This window comes from Porites lutea, chromosome 4 (genome assembly GCF_958299795.1).
Source record: "Porites lutea chromosome 4, jaPorLute2.1, whole genome shotgun sequence".
In the NCBI taxonomy this organism is placed as follows: Eukaryota; Metazoa; Cnidaria; class Anthozoa; order Scleractinia; family Poritidae; genus Porites; species Porites lutea.
The window spans coordinates 37,866,059-37,888,672 of NC_133204.1; the positions used below are offsets into that span (position 1 = coordinate 37,866,059).

General features: G+C 39.7%; 3 protein-coding genes across 3 annotated transcripts in view; all 3 read right to left on the minus strand.

Annotated features, from left to right (window-relative positions):
- Window positions 1–11,989, minus strand: part of LOC140933034 (uncharacterized) — a 12,049-nt gene extending 60 nt beyond the window's left edge. The window contains exons 1-3 of the mRNA XM_073382548.1: window positions 11,957–11,989; window positions 5,880–6,613; window positions 1–88 (exon numbers count right to left, since the gene is read on the minus strand). The exon at window positions 1–88 is cut by the window's left edge and continues 60 nt beyond it. Coding sequence (XP_073238649.1) covers window positions 1–88; window positions 5,880–6,613; window positions 11,957–11,989 — 855 coding nt within the window. The remainder of the gene's footprint in view (window positions 89–5,879; window positions 6,614–11,956) is intronic.
- LOC140933489 (uncharacterized) overlaps window positions 1–22,614 on the minus strand; it is a 48,765-nt gene that overhangs the window by 20,185 nt on the left and 5,966 nt on the right. The gene's annotated exons all lie outside the window — the stretch shown is intronic.
- Window positions 14,985–21,439, minus strand: LOC140933490 (uncharacterized). Its single transcript, XM_073383067.1, has 8 exons — window positions 21,248–21,439; window positions 20,215–20,394; window positions 18,747–18,825; window positions 17,973–18,097; window positions 17,399–17,548; window positions 16,896–17,064; window positions 16,114–16,307; window positions 14,985–15,435 (listed from the first exon to the last, which is right to left on the minus strand). The coding sequence occupies exons 1-8, from the start codon at window positions 21,425–21,427 to the stop codon at window positions 15,157–15,159; spliced, it is 1,356 nt and encodes a 451-aa protein (XP_073239168.1). The 5' UTR covers window positions 21,428–21,439; the 3' UTR covers window positions 14,985–15,156.

The following is a 22,614-nucleotide window of genomic DNA, read 5'->3' on the forward strand; positions in this document are numbered from 1 at the left end:
TTTGGCTAGTCGCTCCTTGTTCTCATATCTCAACTTACATGATACAGAAGTTAAGTCTGTAAGCTCCATTTCTTCCCATGAATTATCACTGAAACAGGTAACAAAGGCAAGAAAAAAATATGCACCACTTACAGTCAAACCAGGCCAAGCGTGTCGTTTGTTGATTCTATAATCCATTCATAAAATGACTAATCCAACAGACAAATTGTACCTCTATTCAATAACTAAAAATTGATTTCCGGTTTATGAACTAAATCTACCTGTTCTTTATTCTTGCCTGTTGTGTTCAATCGTATTTGCTTCCCTTTTCCTGCCGTTTACGATTGCCTTTACTCAAAATAACAGCTAGAATAGACAGACCGCAAACGCAAAGAAACTGACAGAGGCCGAGGATCGAATTCCACCAATCACGACACATACACTGACCTCAGTTTGACCGTCACGTTTTCTAAGAGGCCAGGCCTAGGTCTGTTGCACTGATTACTGGCAGCAAACTGGCGTACATGTAACATTTTGTTTGGGTTTGAACTTCAGAACTCGCCCGCACTCGACTCTCAGAAAAAAAAAAGGAAAAAAAAAAAATTCTGAGGTCGACTTGTGGAAAGTGCAGTTTTTTAAAAAACAGAAATGGAATCAACATTCGATTATGGAATCGAGGCTAAATATGAATATTGGATGGTTCATTTTATGAATGGATTATTGAGTCAAAAAAAGAACTCGTTTTTCCGTGAATGAATTCATTAGTTCGTTAGCGACGGTAACGCTTGACCTGCTTTGACTGTAAGCACAATTTTCAAATGACGATTTTTAAGCATGAGAGCATTAGTCGGATCCGCACAACAAGTATAAAGAGTTGGTTAAAATCTGTCAAGCCAAAGTCGAAAAAAAAAAAAGTTTTCTAAAAAAAGTAGAGTTAAGTAAATATATAAACAAATGAAACAAATCTATAGGAACAAAAAAGAGAATAAATGAACACACAACTTATAAAAATGGCGCGGAAAATGGGGTGTCAGTAAAACGCGGGGTCGGGGTCTATCTTTTTTTAAAAGAATGCTGTTTTAGGGTCAAGTCTAGGTTTAGAGTTAGGTTTACCCTAAAAACAGCTTTCCTAAAATAAGATAGACCCCGGTCCGGGCCCCGGCCCGGCCCCGACCCCGACCCCGCGTTTTACTGACACCCCGAACAATGTCTCAGCGAGTCCTACTACAATTGTTTCTGTCGTAACAAGGTTTTTCCTATTTTGATAATGAGAAAAAATATATAATTCGCTCTGATATGCTCTAAACTTTATTATGAAACATTATAAAGCGGCGAGTCAATTTATTATGCTCAACGAGAACACAACGTTTAATTTCGTTAAAGGTAAAAAGACTGATGCCGATGTGTTATCCAGAATGATTAAGGTTCTTTGGTGTGTGTGCGTTAACACGATAAAATCTATTCTAAGAGCTTCGATCAATTTTTGAATGCTTTCTCTTTCTAAGCATTGCCGACTTTTCCTAAAAATTATCTGGAAACACTTTAAATCGTCGTGACGTGTACATCAACATCGACGTTACCATGGCAACTGAGTATTGACAGCCCTGTTTTTCAAAATTTGCTTTTTTTCCTATAAAAAAAGATATATCTCTATATTTTTACTTTATATTAAATTACGGCGTTACACGTACTTAATTTAGCAATATGTTATCACATTTGTTATAAGTGTTAGTGTAATCCAGCCTTTCGATGCTGCTTTGAGACAAAACATAAAATGAAAATAACCAAATGGCAGATGTTGGGTTCCATATTTAAAGCCCCATCTGAACAGGGTTAAAACAAAGTCTGTCTAAGAGAAATTTTCTGGAGAGTGGATTCCTTCAAGAGAGAAAGTGATTCAGTTTCAAGCTTCTTCTTGAAGTCTTCTTGATATTGTGCACAGCAAACATTGTGTAGATGCCAGGGTTGATAGAAAGCAGTCTATATTCTTAGGGCCTTTTTACAAGGAGAGAGGGTTACCCTTATGCTAGGGTTACCCTAGCAAGTGGGTTGAAAGGAGATCTTGTTTACAAGCAAATTTCACAGGTAGCGTTACCCTATCAGCCGGGTCAACTTTACCAGCTTTACTTACGCGTTTCGTCAAGCGTGACATTCTTTGTGACGTCCAAGATTTGAAATACACGTTCTCTATGGAAAACACGCTTTAAACAAACGGGAAAATATTGTCATCGTATACAGAAAATACCTTATATTGTTCAGATGTTTATAATTTAGCTCAGAAATTGGATAATTCCGTCCAAATTGTCAAGATTACTGGTGTCCCTAGCAGAGCGTTTACAAGGTAGTTAGGGTAACCCTAGCACTCAGGTAGGGTTACCCTACGCTAGGGTAACCCTACCTTCCTTGTAAACACGTCGTGTCAAAAAAGAAGAAATGTGTGAGTACTAAGGTAACCCTCTTGTTATGGTAACCCTCCTGTAAACAGGGCCTTAAACTCCCTCTAAACCCAGTTTCAATAACCTGAATAACCGACACGTTCTATTGAACTTCTGCGGTAACCTTAGTTCACTCCGCGAGTTAGTTGGGACCAGTTAGATTTGCGCATTCCAGTCATACCGTCCCGTTCCAGTTTCATTTTACGCCCAAAAATATATATCCGACAGTTTGTCCAAGAAATTCTTATTCACTTGATCGGATGGCGCGCTTTGATTGTTTCCCTCCCTGTAATTGGGTGAATAGATAGAGGGGGGCGTTGGGATTTTCGGTGTTTCAGTTTTGGTCATCTTTTAGGGCGGTTTTTCGGCTTTTGCACGGAAAAACTTCGGTTTTTCGGTGTTTTTGTCCGTCGCGGTTTCCCGTTTTTCCCTTTTTTAGCATCTGGTTTTTCGTTTTTTTGGAAAAAAAAAATGCGGTTTTTCGGATTTTGGTGTCCGATGTGGCTTTCGGTTTTCCCAATTTGGAAGGAAGCCAAAGACAAACCCGCACGGGCTCCCAATGTAGTTTTTGTGGTTGTGTCGCATTATCAACTGCCTTCCAGTTACATTTTTGCTCTCACAAACATGTCTTTTAGACATTTACCTCTTTTGTAGGATATGATCAGAGGTCTCAAAAATTGTTTTCTTTCAACAGAGGCTGATTTTCTATTTTAGACTCCAGTTTGCCATCAATTTCTTTTTAAGATCTTGTACCGCTGGGTGATACCGGAAAGGCAATAGAGTCTCTCTTTGCTTTTTTGCTTTTTGTTTTATTAAGTCAAAGTTGACCTCTGACAATAGCCTGTGTACACAGGCTATCTGATATCTATCTTGTTTAGGATACCCTCGGGCTTGGAGGCGTCATTTAAGGTTCGCAAGGCACTCTTCAAATGTTTGTTTTTTTCCTGTTTTAAGCAATCTTATTGCTTCGCCTTTAATGAAAGATCTTTTCACCCCCGGAGGGTGGCACGAGGTAAAGTGTGTATCAGTTGAAAGGTTTCAGTCGGCTTGTAATTGGTTTTGATGTCCACAAAAACCACATTGAGAGTCCGTACAGGTCAGTCTTTGACTTCCTTCTCAAAAAAGTAACAAACTGTGAGGATGAGATTACTCTGTGGGTCTCTGTGCAGTCACATGTTTGGCTACTTTATGTTTCTATTTTACAGTCAATCGAGATCAAACTGCAATGTGGGATTTTGGATTTATAATGGAGGTTTTCACCTGGAGAGCTTTTCGCGACGCAAAATTTACCCTACTGTCCACTATTACCATTTAATTAAGGTTCTTTGTGAATTCTCCTAGAGGGTCCTAGGCCAGATATGACGGTTTTACGACCATAGCATCCATAGATAGTGCTGTAGATAGATACTGTGATGATATCAACATATAGAATTATGATGTGATATTGAGTAGTCTGCATGTTCCACATATCACCAACGTTTGAGATCTACACCAGGGTTTTGTGAAAATTGAGCTGTGTAAATCTTCGGCCTTTTTTTTTTCGATGGTTTTGTATGCGGTTTACGGTTTTGATCGAAACCTATCGCGGTTTTTCGGTTTTTTATAGACCCCGGCGCGCCTCTCTGGATACGCTTAATATCTTATTAATGTTAGTGGAAATCAGTTAATTAAGCACACAAAATGCATTTGTGCCTCTAAAATACTTTGTAAATCCGTTATAACAATCTTTTTTTTCTTGATTTTGCTCTGATCTGAGAAATAATGACCTCGCGCTACGCGCTTTTTCTGCTCTACAGTTTACTAACTTGTCACGCATTACCTAAACGTTTTCCACTGGTTTTTCATTTCGACTTTAAGTGCTTCAGAGTTTCATTTGGCCTTGTCTTCGCCCCGGGGGAGGTGGCACTCCCTTATTTGGCCTATACGGGTTTGTGCCGCTGAACAGGGTATGGTTTTCAGAGTATTGAGTCTTAAACAGGGTATATAATTTCACTATTGAGCGTCTTAAACGGGGTGTCTTTTTAGACCCGAAGCCCAAGACAGGGTGTGGATTTTGGCGGTGTGGGTTCTGCGTGTGTAACGAAGTTTTTTGAAATAATCTAATTTTGTTCTGTCAGTAATCTCAAAAAAATCTTTTTGTATGTGACTCCAAAATACATTTTTCTCCATTTTGTATTGTATTTTATACTATCTTAAGAGCAAATATCTCCTTAAACAGGACATTTGGGCTACAGTCTTAAACAGGGTCATGAATAACAGTCTCCCGTCTTAAACAGGGTAGAAAAATGAACGGATTTTGTTTTAAACAGGGTTAGGGTCTGAAGGCCTTGGCCGCTCATGCGTTGATGAACCAGAATTGAGCTATCGGGGTAAATTGTGCGGGTCAAGGGAAACGACATTTCGTTCCTATTAGCGAGGAATTAGATCTAGAGTTACCCGAGTTCATGTTAACCACAGGTAGCCCAAGCTCGAAATATAAGCATCGGCGAGCATCGGCATTGTTGCGTAACATTCAAAATATAAGGATTTGTATGGCAAAAAAACCTACCGTTTCTGTAACCTACGAAAATGAAAGGATTTCAATAAAAAACCGCTTACCATAATTAAAATGTGTGTTACGTCTCTCCTGTGTGGTCCACGGGCCGATTTATGGCCGTTTTATGGGTTTTTATGTAAACGGTTTTCTCTCTATATAAGGGACCGGTCATTATTTATCGCCTGGGGGGGGTCGGAGGATTTTGGGCTAAACACGATGAAATTTAACCGATCCCCCCTTTAAATGTTATTTTATTGAAGTGATCCCCCCTCATAACTATATATAACTTTCGTGATCCCCCCCCCCCATGTCTTTGTACCCATATTCACCTTTCGACGTGTATATTTAGTGTTTTAAACGTTCATATACAGGTAGTATTTCTAACTATGATGTACTTACAGCATAATAAAGCCGTTATCGCGCAGTGTTTTTTTAAAAGTGTCTCTTGATCCGTGTCTTTTTCGAGTCTGGATCCAGACATCTGAATTCAGTTGACATACAAGCAATCTTGCTTAAAACTGCAAAGTGCTTGAAACTGCAATCAGTGCTTGAAACTGCAAAGTTACTTTTTTTAGAGTGCCAAATAGCAGTCCGCTAAGTCCCTATCAGCAGGTCATATTTAGCGACAATTCGGCCATCTGGAAGGGCTAGGATCCGCCACTGTTCCTGTCTCCTTTTTTATTTTCATCTATAGTGTAATAGATCAGCCTTTGTAGCTTTGCTCACATTTTTATAATTTTTTTTTGTTTGTTTTTTTTGTTTCTTTTCTTTTTGTTTTCCTTTTTTTTTTTCATCCAGTGTTTGCTTGTTCAGTAACTTCAGCTATTTGGTCATCTGGTACAAAAGTTAAAACTGGCATACGAACAGTTGACTGTTCATCGAGATCAGCAATGACAAGATCATCTTCGCTATCCTCGTCATCATCTAACTCCGTATCTGATTCTTCACTCTCTTCCTCACTGCTGGACAACTCATTCCCGTTCCCTGGACTTCTCTGTCGATAGTAATGGTAGCGAATTGCCTTTATCTTGTCCAGCTTTATACCAACAGTGGTCAGGCCATGTTCCTTAAGGTACAGGTCGAGCTGTCTCACCTTCAGCTTTTCAACTTTGCCATTCTCAATAAGTATGCCCCACTGGTAGTCCTTGTATGTTAGTTCCTCTTCTAACCTTTTTTTCTCCTTAGCCTCTCTTGTTCTAATATCCTTCCTGATGTTGATATCATTTAGATGGCCTAGGTATTCAATGACATGCTTTTCCTCGACACTATAGGTTGCACAGAAAGCAGCGATGGTATTTGGATTGCCCGCAGAGATGGCGTTTTGTTCGTACAAGTCCTTCAGACATTTCCTCGGTTGATAATCGTCTGGAGCACGACCTGTTGTCGGCGTTTCGTACACACCCATAAAGTGCCCGAGATTTTTCTTGTCTGGCACAGGCTGAGGGATTCTTTCTGTTACTGGTCCCACCCATCTGTTGTTGGTACACCAGGAACAGAGTGTGGAGCTTGCATCGCTTTGCTTATTGCAGGCATCCCGACAAAATTCAAAAAAGAGCTCTCCTCGGACGTAGTGGTCCTCAATAAAACTCTCTATTTTACTAAGATATGCCGCACCGGGTATTTCGGCCTTACTGTTTTCTGAAGCATTTCGGTACGTATTTAACTCAGAAAAAACAAACAAACACGCTTTTTACAATGTTTCAGTTATCAGAAGTTTATATAGTTCACAATTTAGAATTCACCTGTCATGTTTAAAGACGAATATTAGCTAAGTCATGATCACTTTATAAAAGGAAAAATTCAAAAGCGTTAAAACAAAGCTTTCTCGATATAAATTGAAATGCACACATTCGCCAATGTGACAGACTTCCGTTTTTTAAATAAAGTTGTGTTAGAACAAATTGAAATTGCAAATGCTATCATCTCCCAGCAGAATGGGCACATTTATGTTGTATGCTTTCAAACTGGCATTGTTCAAGCAGATTTGCGTGGTCCCCCCTCTGAATCCTTCCAAAATTTTCAGTGATCCCCCCCTTTTGGGCTCTCAGTTACGACTGATCCCCCCCTCTGTCCTCCTAAAAATCAAGTGATCCCCCCCAAAATCCTCCGACCCCCCCCCAGGTGATAAATAATGACCGGTCCCTAAAGGTTTACCAAGGTTGGGCACTCCAGCCAAGCGGCTCGACTGATCCATCAAGGGAAAACGGCCGGAAATTCGCTCCAACTGTTCCAATCGCCTCCAAATTCCGCCTAGGTAACACACGATTGTTCTTCTTTCCATTCGTTATTTGGAGGCGATTGGAACAGTTGGAGCGAATTTCCGGCCGTTTTCCTTCGGTGGATCAGTCGAGCCGCTTCGCAGGAGTGCCCAACCTTGGTAAACCTTTATATAGAGGAAAACCGTTTACATAAAAACCCATAAAACGGCCATAAATTGGCCCGTGGACCACACAGGAGAGACGCAACACACATTTTAAGTAAGGTAAGCTGTTTTTTATTGAAATCCTTTCATTTTCGTAGGTTACAGAAACGGTAGGTTTTCATCCCATACAAATCCTTATATTTTGAATGTTACACAACAATGCCGATGCTCGCCGATGCTCATATTTAGAGCTTGGGCTTCCTGTGTGTTAACTGAGTAAAATTGACTGTAAAGTGGGATGAAGGGAAATGGGACTTAGTTCCAGTTAGCGGGGAGTTCAAGCTGATCCGAGTTCGAGTTACCAGGGTTCTACTGTATTAGCAAAATGGTTTGATTGTGATTTAACAACCAGCTAAAGCTAAGTTTAACAACAACTGCTGCAAACAAATAAACCTACCAAAATGACTACTTACTCAGTAGGTTTCTTTCCTGACATTTTCTAATTGAAAATCCAGCAACATTTTGAGTAACTTGAGACAGAAAGTGAACGGAAATTCTTGAAATGAATTAAAAACATGTATGCTAATCACAGCGAACTACCGTCGACAGGCTCCTTATCCGATTGGCTACGATTATACCCCTGGGACCACTTCCAGGCCTCTTATTTTTAGAAACAACTGTTTGCTTAAACACAGACTTAAAGATAATTTTGTCTTTAATTTGGAGATCTTCGGACACCAGAACGATCGCTCACACACGCCTGGAGCGATTATTGCGGCCTGACGTGCTGAATCACCACTCGGTTTATTTTGATGATTGATGATGGTACCCGGTTAGCTCTTCATTGAGAAGGCTTTGAACGGATATCCTAAATACGCGAAATTTTGTTTGCTTTTTAAAACCTTCGGTTTCTAGTGTGAACAATTTTTTTCACCTACCAAAACTACTTGGAGCATGCGCACTTGTTGTTGCTTGATGCCCTTAGCGCTAGTTTCTGTGTATCCTTACACGTTTTCTCTCCAGCTTTTAAGTAGCTTTTTCCCCAACCCTTGGGAATATTGCGGATACTGTAGGTCGGATAGCCTCGTACTTAAATCTGAAAAGTTTTGCTTTTGAGAATCAGCAGAATGGGTATATTTTTAGTAGTAATGCAGGACCGTAGCAAGCCTTTAGAAACTAGAGGGGGCACAAAGATTTTTTGTGGCTCGTTGTATTTGAAAAGCAAAGAGTTTTGGGTCTGGAGAACCCATTTGACTGCTCCCTGTATCTTAAAACCAAACGTTTCACCTAGCTGCAGACACATCATTGTTTCAATGCTGTGGGAGATGAATTTTTATTTTCAACTTTTATGCCTGCATGTTTTGACTTTTCCGGGCAAAAAACTGAGGCGGGGGCCTCCCCACGCTACGGCCCTGTAATGACAAAAGAAAGAAACTTAACCCATGTGGTGAGCGCAAAAGGGGAGGGGGAGAGGGAGAGGTAGGAAAGCGCGAAAGGGAGAAAAAGGAAGGTCCCTTATCTTTTCTCCCCAATCCCCATAACCCCCTTCAATGCCCGCTACCCAGGCTAAAAGAAACTAAGGGAAAAAAGAGGGTAGAATAGGCCAAATGTGTCAGTTCGAGAAAATATCCATACCTCACCTATGGAGGGCACTTTTGCTTTAGAACCCCCACCCACCCACCCACCCCACCCCTAGAATTTCTATTCCTGGGGTTGCTTTCCAGTAGCTTATTCCATGTTCTAATATAAAAGAAAAAGCAGGTTGAGGAAAGTTTCAAAAACCACTTTGAGGCTAGCCATAGGGAGAGAGAAGGAGTGGTTCTCCTTTTCTCTTCCCACTGTTTTTATCACTCTCTTTTTCACTGACTGCCTGCTTTTTTGATCGTCTGCACTGACCAAACGGTCCTGACAAACTGCATGCATTTTCAAACAAGAGGAGGATGAAACTCCACCTTGTTTTGCACTCTAGTCTTTCACTAAATTATTATTGAGCTTGCTGATTACAGAAGTGTTTTTATATGAACTTTAAAACCAATAAATCCTTTGAAGAGGAAACCAATGACTAGAACATTCTGAAGCTGGCTATTTAATTCTTCTACCTTTGTTGATAGACTTCTTGATTTTTTTGAATGCAGTAATGGATGTGGGGCCTTAGTTTCTTTGAATCAAGTCATACCTCTAAGCAAGGTAATTGGTAATTTGAGTCATGTACATATGATAATTACCTAAACAGTACTGATAAACTCTTGATAAACTGATTTGCATATCAGCAGCTGGGCAACTAATAAATACAATTTACATAAAATTGCGGGAAAATATTGCGTTGTACTCTGCATCTGAATTAACACCAAAATAAGCAGGCCTCATTTACTAGTGTCTTGTCTTTATCATATTATACTGAGGGTCAATTTAAGTAAGACTTAAACAAGTGGTATTAACCACTGTAGCTATTTTATTAATTGGCTTTAATTAAAACACAGGGTTCGTTCGTAAAGAGTCTTGAATTCTTGAAAAAGTCTGCCCAGCAATTTTCCAGACCTGGAAAAATTCTTGGAATTTTTTTTTTTTTTAATTCTGGTCAAATCTTATTTAATCTTGCCTGACGTTTTCAGCTTATCATGAAAAAACCTTTGTTCCTGCCTTTTTTAAGGTCTCTATATTGATCACCTATTTGATAACCTTAATTCTGGAAAAACAAATTATTGTTTTGGAAAAAAGTCTGGAAAAAGTCTGGAATTTTGGATCCAAACATCTGTATGAACGCTAAAAACAATAGCTACACTTTTAAATTACACTTGAGGGTAGAGGCAGGTACAAACTCAGACTGAATTTTGGAACATAATTATCAGTAGGTGACGTGAGGCAAGATGTCGCACAAAAGTTTGTTTTCATCTATTTTATTTCAATTTATTTTATTATAACGTCAATCTACACATTTCCATTATTATAGGCATTACTATATTAAGCAATACCTTTACACAATAGGGTTAGGAGACATATTTATAATGCAATGACTTTAGTGGAGCTTTTGACCCATTCCCAGTATTATGTACCTGCCTTTTTTTGTTTTGCATTTCTGAGAATGGAAGTCTGATTAGATGGGACAAATGTTCACACATCATTATTTTGAATTAATTTCATTTGAAACTGAACCTTTTAACCAAAGTAAAAAACAAAACCGAGAAGATGTTAAATGCCCAATTATCCAAGCAAGTCATTGTAACATTTCTTGAATGAAACTTGTCAGTATGCTTTCTGTTAGCATGATTTGTATACAAATTTATCACTTGAACACTTGAAGAGCACAGATATGACAGATAGACAGGTATGCAGCCAAATAATAACAATGGAGGGTGTAACTTGCAGGTTGCAGGTTACAGAATTTCTATGTTACGTACAGTTAGATCACACCAGTACTGAAAGTGGTACACAAGAACTGGTCGTGGACCAAAATACTCTTCTGGGCCGTTTGGAGCCTAAATTAAATTCGTGAAATTTGACACAGGTTTGCCAATTATCTGAGTCATAACTGAATTCCATAATAAATGTAGTGATTTAATTTTTTGTAATTCTTAATATTAGTGTCTCTCTATAGTAGCCATCCACTTGAAGGGATTTCAATGAAATCTCGTCTGTTTCATCACCTCTCCTAACCAACCTTTATTGCGGGCGATTGCTAAGTAAAGAATTTCTTTATAATTCATAATCACTCTATAAGAAACAACTCCTTCACTGTTAACATTTCTATCTGTTCAGTAAGGGGATTATGTGTTCTCTTTTAGACCATTCTACCCAAAGAATGTTTCTTGGAAGTTCCAAAACTGGCAGTCACTGAGGCCGATGTCATCTTAAGCAGGTGGCTTAAATCAACCAGTCGCACTCTCCAGTTTCCACAGAGAGAGCTCATTCCTAGAGCGTTCCAGAATTGTCCGTTACCGTTGTATCTTAGACTAGCGTTTAACTAAGCTTGTCGCTGGAAGTCGTACACCCCGATCAACGAGACACGCGTGGAGAGCACAGTGAAACTGATCATCAGTGCCTAGTTTGACCGTCTAGAACACCTGCATGGTAAAGCTATTCATCTGTTATGCTCTCAAACGTTACCTATGGTTATTACACGTTTAGTTAGGTTCATATTTTTTGAGTCTGCAAATGAAACCCAGAGTAGGATGCATTTGAAATAAAAGCTAAATTGCAGTACTGAGTAGAACTCTTTTTTGCTAATAGACCGAAACAAATTCGAGGTCGATGACGACTAAACAAGGCCAATATCCAGCCATCTTGACCAAAAAAGCTTGGTCAATAAATGATTTATTCTATTGCTAAAGAAAAGTTTTTTAGTCGCGGACACCAAGCGAAAAATCCCATCTCGCCAGCTCGGTTAGCCAATCAGAACACAGGATTCACTGTATCTGACCCGCTAGTGGAGCTTAGACCAGATAATAAACAAGTGTAATCATGCACAGAGATCATTGATTAGTACATTTGTAAGTGCTATTATTGTTGCTGTTTTACAAAAAGAAGTTTATTATTTCGTTTTGTTGTTATTGCTGTTTCAAACTTCGCCGCTTTAAGGATCAAACGCCCAGATTTAATTAAAAGAATTGCAGTATTAATTATAATATCCACCCCGGGCATTTTCACCTTATCGTGGTGGTGAATCTGGAGTTTCCCCATGATCCCATCAGCTTTGATGCCAGTCCTTGCATTGGTAGATCCATCCTTGCCGGATTGGTCTCGAAAAGAGACCCAAAAAAAGAAGCCCTCCAGGTTAGACTCAGGTTGGAGGAATGGCAATTTCTGTCAATCACCCTATTCCTAAAACAAAAAAAGCAAAGATGACGTAGAAACTGTTCTAAATAATTAGTAAGAACTTGGACTGCAAATTAGGGACTATGAAACGACGACTTTTTCTTCTTTTTGTTTAATTTGAGGAAGAATATTTTACCAGCAACAAGAAGAGGTGTGCGCAGGAGCCTGGTGTGCAACAAAACGTAATAGTGAATAAACTCCTTTTCTACATTTATTTCCATGTAAAATTCTTGATAGTCACGCCCTTGGCTATATCTCAGCATCCAAGAGTGGCTTAACAGAGCCCCAGTTGTAGGATCTTCTCTCATTGGATGACACTATCTTGAAGGATGTGTATCAGTTTTTTTAAACAACACTTGAACGGCGAGAGAACCCTCATGGATAGACTTGTCGCAAAACAGCCTCTAAGTTTTCAAATAAACCAAGAACAAACAATTTTCAGCTATCGAAAATTGACTGAACTGCCACATCATTTGTTGTGCTCTGCACAGTTGGATGAGCTCAAGAAAGAAACATTATGCAACTTCGAATTTTTGCTAGCGAAACTAACAGCAACCTCTATTGATGTCGTATTGGAAGATTTTACTGATGCGCGGAATGTTTGGGGCGATGACGATGATATTAGGATTGTTGAGAGATTCTTTCGTCGATGGCCTTGAGGAAAGACTCTCGACAGTCAGTGCGTCACAAGTCATTGGAAGATTACAATGTTTTATAAGCAGAGGGCGAAGTCCATGCATAAGCAAGATTGTAAAAGATGCCTAAAATTCCACTGTTCCTTGTTTCATCCCAAGTTATCAGTACATAAAACACAGTACCATGTTTTAACGTTGTTTTTGTTCTGTCTAACAGGCTTAAATTAAAGGATTTTTATAACATATTATGCATGCAATACCAATGACAAACACTTTATTTATTTTTAAAAATGTGAACCTGTTTAAGAACCTGAGTAGCCTAATTTTCCAGTTAGCACCATTTTTATAAGAACCTTCTTAGCCTAGCTCGCAACAACTTGGGTTCTTACATGCGGGTTTTTACTGTATATTCTATGTTTGGTCTATACGTATTCAAATACGTCTGAGTATGATGAAATCAGCAGAAGAGAGTTATCTACCGAGTTATGAAGAATTATTAAAAACTGAATCATTGGATAATGCAATTCTAGAGCTCTGACTGGCTTAGCCATCATGGTATATGAGCCATTATGCTATGCTCTCCAAATATGGTACCCTGTACGCGTCTGCTCAAAATTAAAAACAAGCTGAGAAAAGGATGTTTTTACAAATAAAGTCGGGAAGAATTCTCTATATTTTGTGTGCGATTTTAATAAAACAATTATTCCACTCGCGCTTGTTGGATATTAGATGATCATGATGGCCAACTCATATCCAACGCGCACTCGTGGAATAATTGTTACAAATTTCCCTTCTTGGCTGTTGTCGCCATTATCGCTATCATAACTGTAGCTCTAACAGTTGTTGTTGTAACAACGGTAAAATTCGCTGTCAGCCATTGTCAGCGGTATCCTTGTAACTGTACACGGGTTTTACTATCATCAAACTATTGTAGGGAAAACAGTGCGAGGGTCCAGAAGGTACCAATTAACAAATCATCATTACCACAAAGTAGCAAGAAATGCTTGAAATATGTTTTTCGGAAGATGCAAGGAAACTCAAGATTATTTTGGAGCAGTAGTACTCTTCTTAGTCTCTCCCTTACTGTGCATGCGCAGATATTAACACGTCTATATTTTTAAGTTTAAACATTGAACAGTAAAACCATGACTAAAAGCCGAAATAACTAATCCCTTTTTTTAACTTTTAACAGCTGGCTCAGGGCTACCAAAGCACCCTGACTCTAATACAGCATCTCCAATTTAAAAAAAAAAAATTAACATTCTGAATAAGACCAGCCCTCAGCAGGTTGCTCCTACTCAGTCTATGGATATAGTTTTCTCCGTTGTGATGACACAGTGTATCGGAAAAAGAAGTCCAAAAACATGAAAACATGTAGGGAGCAACTCGTTTCAAAGACATAACTTCATATCTTTCTACCACGGCTTCAGTTTCCTTTAAGAGGCTTGCTGGTGTACTTAACTTTGGTTAGATTTTGTATTTATTTCCTGTCAGTTTCCAATTTTGTGCATGATTGTGCGATTCCTTTTTCTCCTCAGAGACTGGAGTTGTTTCATAAATACGCGAATAACGCCATGTGTAAGGCAGGTATTCCTGTGTTGGAAGTGTATCCAATGACCGCTTCATACCCTAATGGCACACTAGATCATGTACATTACAGTGCAAATGCGCAGAGGGCGGCAGAGGATCAACTTTTAGCATTTCTTGTAGAAAAATTGAAGGATAAACCTACTTAACGAGATGATGCGTTTACTGTTTATCATTAGTCCTCACATGGGTTATAGACAAACGAAAAGTCTTTTCATCGGGCAAAAAAAAAACATTGGCATTTGAGTAATAACATTGCTTCGTGTTTTTTAAACCGTTAGCAATTTACCAGTTTGCAAGCGTGCGATCGGTAGGAGATGGTAGAACAACAGCAAACGGTGACAAGATGAAAATAGACGAGGATAATTATGATATCATGTTTCAGCTTATGATGGATCGTGTCAGATGCTCTGCTCAAATCTTATAACAAAAGTGGCAGGTTGGCAAGTTTCCCATTCATAGACATCCAAGTGTCATTTGTAATTTTAAGTTCCTGTGCGCTTCTGCTGTTTAGAGAGCTTAATTGCTTAGCCCCAGCCCTCTTCGACAGTTTAGAATATAGGGGAGGTTACCAACTGAGACGAAAATTTAACGCAATGTCCAATGGAAGGTTCTTAGGATATGGCAACACAACTTGGTAAGAGTAATGTAACCTGATCATCAGGTCGTGCAAAAATGTCTTTATTTAGGAGAAAGAAACACATACATTCTTGTCGTCAGGTATCTGAGAATCTAACAATGATGGCTAGATGTTTCTCATTATTTCAAATTCCTTTCATTAACTTTTTTTTCCATCAGTCAAGAAAAGTGTCAGTTCTCATCAAGTTCTTTTCTCTTCCCTTCTCGGTTGGAAAGCATCACTAAGTTTCGTATTTCCGTCAGCAATTCCCACTGTTTATCAAGTCTTTCTTGGAATTCAGTCGCCTGTACTTTTCTTTCTCGTTCCATTGTCTCCATGTCATCTTTCAGCTTAAGGAACTGTTTCTGCAGGCAGTCAGTTAATTCCTTTTCTATCCCAGCATCCCTAGCAAGACGCTGGGCAGAAGGCGCATGAGATATTTGGGACATACTGCTGTCACCTGAGCACATCTATACCGGCAATTCAGGAAAGAAATGGATGAAATGATGTAACTGAATGGATGTACTTAGGCTGAATAACGAGGAGAAACGTGTAACTTTGCAATAGTAACTTCATTTAGGCACATTCGGGATTTTACTGAACAGCATGTGATTTATGGAAAAAATACTGTCTTGCGCAAGGACAGAAGAAAAACCTAGCAAACACACTTGGAATGCAGTTAGTTCAGTCGAGTCTGATCGTTGGAAGTAATTGTATTAGATCGGTGGAGTGTAATAATCCCTCTTGATTGTTGAGTGTACAGTTGTACGGGGTCGTAGAAATCCCTGACATTTAGATTGGACTTCCAGAATGACAGTTCATGATCATCAGTTAGAAAACTACATCAAGAAAATTCAGCTGTGGTGGATCTTGGGAAGAGGCCCTGGTACACTCCCCCCCCCCCCCCCCACCCCACTTCTCTCTCTCGTTATTTTTGGACCAAAAAAGACCAGTACCCTTGCGGCCAGTGAGCGCCCTCTCCTCCACCCCGGCTCACCACTTCTGCTGGAGTGGCTTGCCGAGATTTCACCCTCCTCGTGCTCAATATTGTCTCGCACTCGTTCGGAAATATTTAAAAAGGAGGGAAAGGGGGTGGAGCTAAACGAAATTATTCTTCTTAGAAAGGATGTGCCAACGATTAGTCATACCTTGGCGAGAACCCGAATTCCTTCATATGCCATTGAAATAAAAGGAAACACTTTTATTTCTCCAGAAATGCGTTTCGTCCACGCGCGAGCAATCTCTCTGCCATTTAAGAAGAACACGACTGGAAGCTTGCCATTTCTTACACCACTGAAGTCAACTTCGCATGCGATGAGATCACCACGGTACGCCATAGCCTCTGAAAAAGAAGATTTGTTTCATTGCGAATCAAAGGTGGCATGTGACGCCTGACAATATTGAATGGCTCTGGTAGAGTGCCAGCTCCCAATTTGAGTGGTTGATCAATTGATTTGCATGGTTCCCACTCCTTGGCCTGACCGTAGTGAAACGAGACAAATTTGTACTCGATAGCTAAGACTGCGATTTTCATTTTCAATTTGTGACATAAACCAAAACAGCAAAACGCTGTTAATTGACTAAACGTTTTGAAAGTTTACTAAAACAAAGGTTTTAAAATAATACTGAAACTACAGGCTTGTCGGCGCCAATTACCGGCAAACTTTTGATCGGGCGCTGCACAAACAGTTTCCCATTTCACACGTGCCGAATTTGATGCTAATGAAAAACATTTATTGTTCTCTCATTGGCATTATATTTGGCACCTGTCAATGCGTCGTTTGAACCTAGCCTTAGACTAGCTCATTCGTTAAAAAGCATGACGTTTTTGATATGAGGCTTAGCTTTAAGTTAATATAATTTGGAATTCATTAAAACATCGACCAAATTACTGTAGCCTTTACGGCCTCCCTCAAAGTAGTCTTATTACCTTCGACGTCCCTGCCCAGATCCTCGCAACCAGCTTCGAATATTTTGCCATCGTCCACGTGATAGCCTACGGTTCCTGCTTCCCATCCAGGCATCCAGTGACTGTCGTACCCTTCAAATACCACACCCAGTCCAAGAATACGTCTTTCACCACTCTCCTGGATTAGCACCTGTAGGCAAAGAAATAATCAAGTCAATGTAATTCTTGATAATATAGCCTGTAAAACAGGTGCTACTTTTCACTTTTTCAGGCGAGCGAAGGCAAGCACGAAGCGGACGTGGAGAAGTGCAAAATCTGCCCGAGAAAGATGAAAACAATGAAAAAAAATCCAATAGAGCAAAATAGCTATTAATAATAATTTCAAACCAAGTGGTGCAATAATGTCCAGATACTTTGGTCCTCTTTCTTGATGAAGGGCCCTCTACAACCTTTTCACCCTGGACAGAGATGCTTATTCAGGTTTAGGTACCTCTTTCCAACAAATTTTCAATAAAAATTCTCACCTCGATCCGCGGTTTTTCTCGCGTGAATGGCGTCAAGCACCTCGCGCCATGAACACTCTTAGGTTCCTTTTCTTTACATGAATGGCAGGAGTCAGGGCCTTCATATGTCAGCAGGCAACCTTTGATTCCTATACCAAGTGATTCCCACGCCTAAAGTAAGACAAGGGAAAAAGAGGACTATGAAATAGTCTCAACAGATGAATAAGAATTGTTGCAGCAAGAACTTAGGGTAATATAAGGTGGAAATTGGACTCTTTTTAAACTTTACGTCAGGAAGCTACAACTATTGTTTTTGCGGGCAGTTAATTATTTATTTTTTTCTTTTGAATGTAGTATAATCAAAGTGTTCACAAGTACTGAGAACATGATCACACAAGGTGAATTTTTAACGACTTCTCAGAGCCTTCTACTTCCATGAAGAAGTTATTAGGGCAACAAATGAGAATTTAGATTTTGATATCAGGGCTTAAAGGTCAAATTCGGGGCTACCAAGAACAACCCCAGATTTGGGATTTATGATCCCGCAAACCGAGTTGAAATCCGGCAGCATCCGGCTAATAATTAGCTTACTTACTTCTGCACCAGCGATATATCTGTCCTGCTTACAACCCTGCTGAGCAAACACTCGTTGAGCAATCTGATTAGCCATGCGGCGACTTCCATCAATTTCATGCAACAAGTGGTCGACCTTTTTCGCCTCTGAAACACGATAACTGTATATTTCAATACCAAACCATTCATCTCGTGACGCTGTTTTCGTATCAAAGCTTTTTAAACAGTTAAGTTCAGTGACCAAAACATATAGGTCCTTATTATAGTTATTACATGAGCCGGGCTGGCCCAGTTTGCCAGGCTTAATAGCTTTGCAAAGGAAACTTTTATTCCGGTATTACATGGAGCGGGCCATCTCGGAGCCGCCATGTTTACAGAGAGATAAAAGAGAGAATTCAAGCAGTACACATATCCATTGTGTTACCCGCTGTCCTGTTGCTGGTTTGGTTCGCCTCGCTGGCCCAGCAAGCGTGATTACATGGAAAGCTTCCAGTCCGGTACGCAGAAATAGCGGTTAACCAGGCTGGCCCGATTGTCATGTAAGGACGAAATTGATTTTTGTTGTGTTTAATGAGGTACCAAGATCTCGGCAAAGCGAGCTTGCCGGGCACAACCGGGCCAGGAGGGCTCATGTAATCCGGCTCATAGGTTACATGTTGGCTTTACTTCAAGCGGCGAGGCATGCATGCTCAGTCCTTTGAGTCTCACTCTTCGTAAAGGAAGATAATTAATAACACAAACAACACGACCTTTGGTTTCAAGAATGGCATCTCTTACCATCATTGCACTACCTTACCCGTAAGGGGAAAAGTATATCCAAATGTTGCAAAGTAAGTCTTCTCTAGTCTTTCGACCAGCCTGTCTAAAGCAGCTTTCTGGGGAACAAGGAAACAAAAATGTAAACATATATGGGCATAAAATTAAAAAAAATAAATAACAAGCAATAAAGAACTAAGTTCCGCTGACTTAAATACCAACAGCTATTGAGCTGCTGAACCAGTCAACAACTCTTGTGAAAGTTCTTTGACCAATGAACCACATAGCTCCAAGGCTTTCAAACCAACTTCTTCATGAATTGATCACCTTGTTCTTTCTTTTTTCTTTACCTTTTCAGTTAGTTTTAGCAACAATTTCTTACTCTAAAGACGCTGTTTTCCGCAAGATCAAACTTGAATATATACTGAGGAGGGAGACATCAAAAACGACAAAAAGCGTGAATTCCCATTCGCCACTTGCACATCTCCCATACTGCATCATTTTTACCCCCCAAAAATTTTGCATTGTTTTCAATTACTCTTGAGAATACTGTAATACCCACGAGACATAAAAAAACAAAGGCTATGCCTTTTGGGGGGGGGGGCAAACAAGGTGTATAATGGGAGATGTAAAAACGACGAATGCCGTATTACTTCTCAAACTCATCAATAATTCACAAAGCGAAAACCAAGGAAATCTGACTTCCTTAACGGTGGTTTGGATATCGGATCTTAATTAGCCTTGTAGACTATCATGAACGCTATGGCGTGGAAATTGTTCCAGAATCCTTAATTTTAGAACCTATATCAAACGACCTACTCAGCGTTTCATCCGATGTATCCACCTGATTGACAAAACGTTGTCGCTTGAGAAGTACAAACCATGAACGATGAGTTCTAATGGATTTATGGTTAGAAGTTATTAGCACTGCGAATCCAAAGTTCTTTGTAGAAAAACTTTCATCATCACGAGCTTCTCGCGCCGATGCATTTCAACAAAGCTCAAAAGAAATCAATTTTTTCCTGATGATCAGCCGACAACTTTACCCTTGGGCACACATTTCCGGCTTCTGAGATCGCCCTCGTACACTTGGAAATCCGGCATAAGATGACACCTTAAAGTTTTCCGAAAAGAGAGAAAAAAGAAGAAATGGCATGACCCAAAATAATGAGTACTCCTGAGATTTGCACGAGAAGCTATTTATAATTAGGATAATGTGAGCTGTTTCAGAAAAAAACCAACGTCTTTGAATTTGCTTTGCTAATAAACGTATACCCATAAAACCTTCTGTTGAAGCCTCATCGTTCATGGTTGATATTTTTAAAGCGACTACGTTTTTTCAATCAGGTATAGACACCTCGAAGTCGGCTTAAAACATTCGGCTACGTCTTATTTTTCAGCCCACTTTTCAGTGTCTTGATATGGGATGAAACACGGCCAGTCGTGTTTGACATATTACGGTCGAGTGCTTTATACTGTCGCAGGAAAAATTTGTCCGCGTCCCTTACCCTTCCTTTCTCATCAAATCCAGTTTTATCAAATCGGTTCCCTTTGTCACCCTGACACAGCCTCCACAATCCTATGGCCCCGAGTGAAACAATATTGAAAGGAACTGGAACTGGGTGGTATGAACTGTAACTTCTAATGGTCGTAGCTTTCTTGAAAGACCACTCTCTGAGAGAGTTTTCCTGAAACACAAGTCAAAATATCCAGTAAAGCAAAGGCTGTGAGGTATAAAGTTTTGCTTAACGTGTGCAAAGATAAAGGTGAATTTCTCCTTGCGTTCTCTGAGACATGTTGGTCGCCCTGTTTTCTGTTAGGATATAAATTCGTATTCAGTCTGGTCGCTTTTTACTTTTTTTCTGAAGGAAAATGATTGACGAAATTGATTCATATAATACATTCTGTATTACTGTAATTGTTTTGTGGTGACATCAATTTTACAAAAGCTTTCGGCTTTAAACTAAAATTTAAGTGAATGTGGGTAGTGCACGGAATTTAACATTTTATCGGGGTTCTGCTTTGCAGCCTAGGCGAAGCATTAAGGCATTAGCGATGTTTTGGTCATGCAATTTACCTTCACACGTTCGTAAGTATTGCAGAGCAGCGCAAAACCGCTAGAGCAAGAGACAGGTTCTAGGTAGTCCACATAAAAAACGGATACTGGCATATTAGTCATAGCAGGCGCGGTCATAAATTCAGTAAACCGTACACTTTCGAGGTACCGTTCAGTACCTGAAGTTTTCATCTCAGATAATCTCCTAAAACAAAACATGCCATCTAAAGTAGCGATATTTTACGTTTACAGTGAACCTCTATACGTTCATAGTTATTGGAGAGCCGAGCAAAACCTCTAAAAAGAGAAACAAGTTCAAGGTGGTGGTATTTACAAAACGGATACTGGGATATTAGGAGCGGCTATAAAATTAGTAAACTGCACACCTTCGAGGTACCGTTTTGTACCTAAAGGCTGCATCTCAGAAAATCTCCCGAGACGATACATGACATCAAAAGTAGCGATGTTTTACTCTTACAATGTACCTCTACACGGTTATATGTGTTGGAGAGCAGGGCGATCATCATATTGACGAGTAGAACAACAACCATGATCAGGAACAAGCCATACAGCAGATAAGACAGGGACACAGATGGCCTGTCAACGGAATCCAGTTGTTCCAGGCCCGAGATTCCTAAGCAAGACCAAGAAAGATGTTGCGCCATCGTCCACCAGCTGAAAATACAATCAAATAGATAAATTTCACGATTATAGTACGAGTAACATGATGGATACCTTTTAGTCGGACTATTGATAGCTCAGTTGGTTACTAAGAGCGCTTCACGGATTCGCAGGGTTTTGTCTGTTTGTTTTTGTTGTTGTTGTTGTTGTTGTTATTGTTGTTTCTGCTTTTCCATACGTTTGGCAACAACTTATGTTGTTTTAAGTAAATCTACCTGAAAGCGTATTTATTTTATTTAGCAACTGTTAACCATAATAAAAACAATGCAAAAGATGAGGTATCGCAGGTGAATACTTTTTCCAAGAAGGCCTTGAAGATGTGATTTGGAAGAGGGAAAGACGAGAAAGCAAACTTAGCCAGAGACTTTTAAATCCTCACTCCCCAGTTTCTCACGGCTTAATCCCTTAACTACTTATTGGCATAAATGCGTCAAATTTAACGAATTACAGGGCTATGCTAATTATATTTGCGGACTCGCACACGTTACATCTCATTGTCGATAACCTTTCGCTTCCCTTAATATTGCTTCTTAATGCGTACATAACGTGGGTAGCTTGTACATAAGGCAAGAAAATTAGACACCTGTTGAATTTTCGTCAATTGGCATGTTAATTTTCACTTACTCACCAAGTCAAGCCTCCTTTGCTGCAGGCTCTAAAAGAGAAAAATTTATTCGTGCAATGAAAAGTATATCACATACGGTTGATTTATGAATGGCAGAATTCAGTGTGGAGCTGTGACACTTAATGTCCTCTCACGGTAACTTCATGACCATTGCTATTTTTGAGTGATTGATCAATAACTAAGAGAAAGATGAATACTTGAAATGGACAAGTGGGTAAAGTCCAGCTTTAACAAGCAGTTAAAATTTTTATACAAGTGAGATCTTTACAAATATTAGTAGATGCTAGTTATATGTACTTACAGATCTTCGACAGATGTCCCGTTTGAAGTATAGGATGTCTCTACTACATATATCTTTGTCATTGCCAGTGAAAAAGCCAGAATCATTGCCGCGAACTGCCAAAATATCGCAAACACGTCCCACATAATGAAAAAGAAGGCAATTAACTTGGCGCCCATTCCCCTGATAGACTCCATCACGTGACCAAACACTCGCAAGGTAAGGAACATGGCGATAAAACCATAGAGGTAGCCAGCAACAGCTAA